The sequence below is a fragment of the Nicotiana sylvestris genome, chromosome 12 (assembly GCF_000393655.2).
Source record: "Nicotiana sylvestris chromosome 12, ASM39365v2, whole genome shotgun sequence".
NCBI classification, from domain to species: domain Eukaryota; kingdom Viridiplantae; phylum Streptophyta; class Magnoliopsida; order Solanales; family Solanaceae; genus Nicotiana; species Nicotiana sylvestris.
In genome coordinates this window covers 29,778,575-29,781,777 of record NC_091068.1, presented here as the reverse complement: position 1 = coordinate 29,781,777, position 3,203 = coordinate 29,778,575, and the positions used below count along the sequence as shown (strand labels likewise).

The 3,203-nt window shown below is 43.8% G+C and overlaps 1 protein-coding gene across 1 annotated transcript; it reads right to left on the bottom strand.

Annotated features, from left to right (window-relative positions):
• Nucleotides 1–2,196: 2,196 nt before the first annotated feature.
• Nucleotides 2,197–2,733, bottom strand: LOC138882849 (uncharacterized). The gene is made up of 2 exons (XM_070163484.1): nucleotides 2,404–2,733; nucleotides 2,197–2,274 (listed from the first exon to the last, which is right to left on the bottom strand). The coding sequence occupies exons 1-2, from the start codon at nucleotides 2,731–2,733 to the stop codon at nucleotides 2,197–2,199; spliced, it is 408 nt and encodes a 135-aa protein (XP_070019585.1).
• Between the last annotated feature and the right edge of the window lie 470 nt (nucleotides 2,734–3,203).

Sequence of the window (3,203 nt, the reverse complement as noted above, 5' to 3'; positions counted from 1 at the left end):
GTGGTTGAGGGAGGCTGAGAAGAAGTGACTACTACTAATGGCTCTTCAGACTGGCCAGTAGAAGTAGTGGATTTACCTTTAGGATCTTTGGCTTTGGATTTGTCATCACCCTTGAGGCTGTACTAGGAAAAGGGCATCTTTGGTTTCACCTTCACATCAAACTTCCTTTTCTCCACATCTTGGTCCTCAAAGTACATTATCAGGAAATTCGGGAAGGGGTAGGATCTATCACCTTTATTTACCACCTTTGTGATCACCCTAGACATAACATTCCCAATGTTGATCGGGTACACCGCCATGATAGAAGCCACCAATATTTCCCGGGAGACAGGCAGAGAGTTCTCATCAGTAGGTGGGTCCATCCTGCTGCATACGAAAGTCTCCCACCCCTTTTCCTCGAAGTTTAAAGTTTTCCTCAGAATTTGAACCCCTGATGTCAACAAAGCTAGGGTGGTGCCCGAGAGTGCCAGGTATTCTGCCAACCAAGGATGGTTGCCTCATCCAATGCTACCTTTTCTAAGTACAATGATTCATCTTCCTCCGGAAAGCCCAGGTAGTCAATGATTGTCTTTCCATTGAACTTCAATGTCAAATTCCGCACCATAGTCACTTTAGTGCCCTTTTTGATGTGAGCAGCATTAGCGTAGAACTCCTTGACTAAGTGCTCATTTGCCTCATCGACTTTGCTTGTAAAATATTCCCAGCCCGATCTTTCTCTGAATTGCCTCTTCACATTAGGGTTGTGAGGTAGAAGGTCCCTCTCAATGAATTTCCACTCAAGAATCAATTTCCTCTGGGGACACCACTCTCGGAACTTGTGGTAAGCAATCTCACTAAGAAATATTCTTCTCCACACCTTGAGGTTTCTAGTTCTCTCCAGACCCCCGGGTTGGGGCACACCCCCTCCTTCTTCATCTAGTACCTTATCTTCCACGGGATCCTCTCTAGGTGACGAAGTTATAGGTGAAGTAGAGGTTGCACTATCACTGCTCTCAGCTGAGCCCTCAGACGACTCAGAAGAATTTTGAACTGAAGCTTGAGCAATAGGAGACCCCGGAGGTGTGGGCACATCTCTCAAGCTTTTCCGTGCTTTGAGATCTTATGGACGAGGATAATCCCCTCCTTGACCATAAAGTGGTATTTCTCGTAATTAAGCACAAGATTGGTTTCTTCACAACGGGCTAACACCCTATCAAGATTTTTCAAATATTCCTCAAATGAGTCACCCACAACACAAAAGTCACCCATGAACACCCCCAAAATGTCCTCAACCATGTCAGTAAATATGGCCATCATACACCGCTGGAATGTAGCGAGTACATTACACAACCCAAATGGCATCCTAGAAAAGGCAAAGGTACCATACTAAAAAGTGAAGGTGGTTTTTCCTGATCTTCCGGAGCAATCAAAATTTGGTTGTACCCAGAATATCCATCCAATAAATAGTAGAAGGCACGCCCAACTGTCTAGCATCTAGTTAATAAATGGCAATGGAAAGTGATCCTTGCGAGTCACTTTATTCAACTTGCGGTAATCCATGCACACCCTCCATCCGGTGATAGTCCTGGTAGGAATCAACTCATTTTGTGCATTGGTAACCATAGTTATACCACCCTTCTTCGGGACACATTGCACCAGCGAAGTCCAATAGCTATCAGAGATGGGGTAAACAACCCCGGCATCCAACCACTTGATCACCTCCTTTTTCACAACTTATTGCATTGCCTCGTTCAACCTCCTTTGATGTTCCACGAAGGGCTTTGCATCATCTTCGAGAAGAATCTTGTGCATACAAAAGGCAGGACTTATTCCCCGAATATTATCTAAAGTCCATCCAATTGCCTTGTTCCATTTTTGGAGCACCGCCAATGTGGCATTTACCTGGATGTTAGTAAAATAAGAGGAAAGAATAACTGGCAAAGTTGAACTAGGGCCTAAGAATTCATACCTGAGGTGTGGAGGCAACGGTTTAAACTCCAACATAGGAGGTTCCTCGATTGAGGGCTTTATTGGTAGAGTCATCCTATTCTCAAGATCCAAAGAGAGTTTTCGAGGCTTATAAGAGTAAGATCCCATTCCATATAAAGCATTGACAAGAGCCCATTCCATGTAAAGCATTGACACACTCCACCCGACCTTTATCCTCATTTACATCAAGATTCAACAATACCGCCTCTAGAGGGTCCTCCACATTGATCAAGTATCATCAACTATCACTGCCGTGGCAAGATCCACAAAAGAGCACACTTCAGTACTGTTGGGATTCTTCATTAACTTTCACATATGAAAGACCACTTTCTCATCACCTACCCAGAAGGTGAGTTCCCTTGATTCCACATCAACTAAGGCCTTCCCAGTTGCAAGGAAAGGTCTTCCCAATATGACCGGAACCTCATAATCTACCTCACAATCCAATATCACAAAATCAGCTGGCAAAATAAACTTTTCCTCCCCAACAAGGACATCTTCTACAATACCAAGCGGCATCTTCATAGTTCTATCCGCCATTTGCAACCACATTGAAGTAGCCCTAGGTTTCCCAATACCCAAAGTCTTGAAAATGGAGTAATTCATCAAGTTGATACTTTCCCTCAAATCACATAGAGCTTTTGCAAAGTTTTCACTCCCAATGGTGCAAGGAATGGTGAAAGCGTCGGGATCTTCTAGCTTCGGAGCCATCGAGTGCACTATTGCACTAACTTTGTGGGTAATCTTGATGGTCTCACAATCCATGGATCTTTTCTTTGTCACCAAGTCTTTCATGAACTTAGCTTACCCCGGCATTTGTTCTAGAGCCTCCACCAATGGCACATTAATTGATGAGCTCTTCATCATGTCAATGAACTTCTTAAGCTGGTTCTCATTTTTCTGCTTCGCAAGCCTTTGAGGATAAGGTAGAGGTGGCCTTGGCAAAAGGGCCTTGGCTTTAGGCACAACTGTTTTCGGCATGTCTATTACGTGTTCCCTAGATGGGTTCATGTCATTATGAGTTTCCACCTCAGTATCTTGGATATAAATCCTCACTTCCTCATTCATATTCTCATCAATCACATTCTCAACCAGCAAAGGGATATCATCCTCTTGCAACTCAACTTCATCACTCAAAATTTCTTTTTGTTTGGAGTTATTCACATCACCACCTCGTCTATTTCTTGTAGTTACCGCCATTACATGCCCGAAATTGTTCCCACCCTTCAGGTTGA

Bases quoted from the DNA above. Each gene is read 5' to 3' on its own strand.
- LOC138882849 (XM_070163484.1), bottom strand. From the start codon at position 2,733: ATGGATTGTGAGACCATCAAGATTACCCACAAAGTTAGTGCAATAGTG. The intron at 2,275-2,403 runs GTAGATTATGAG...CATATGTGAAAG, and splicing joins TTGTGATATTGGATTGTGAG to TTAATGAAGAATCCCAACAG.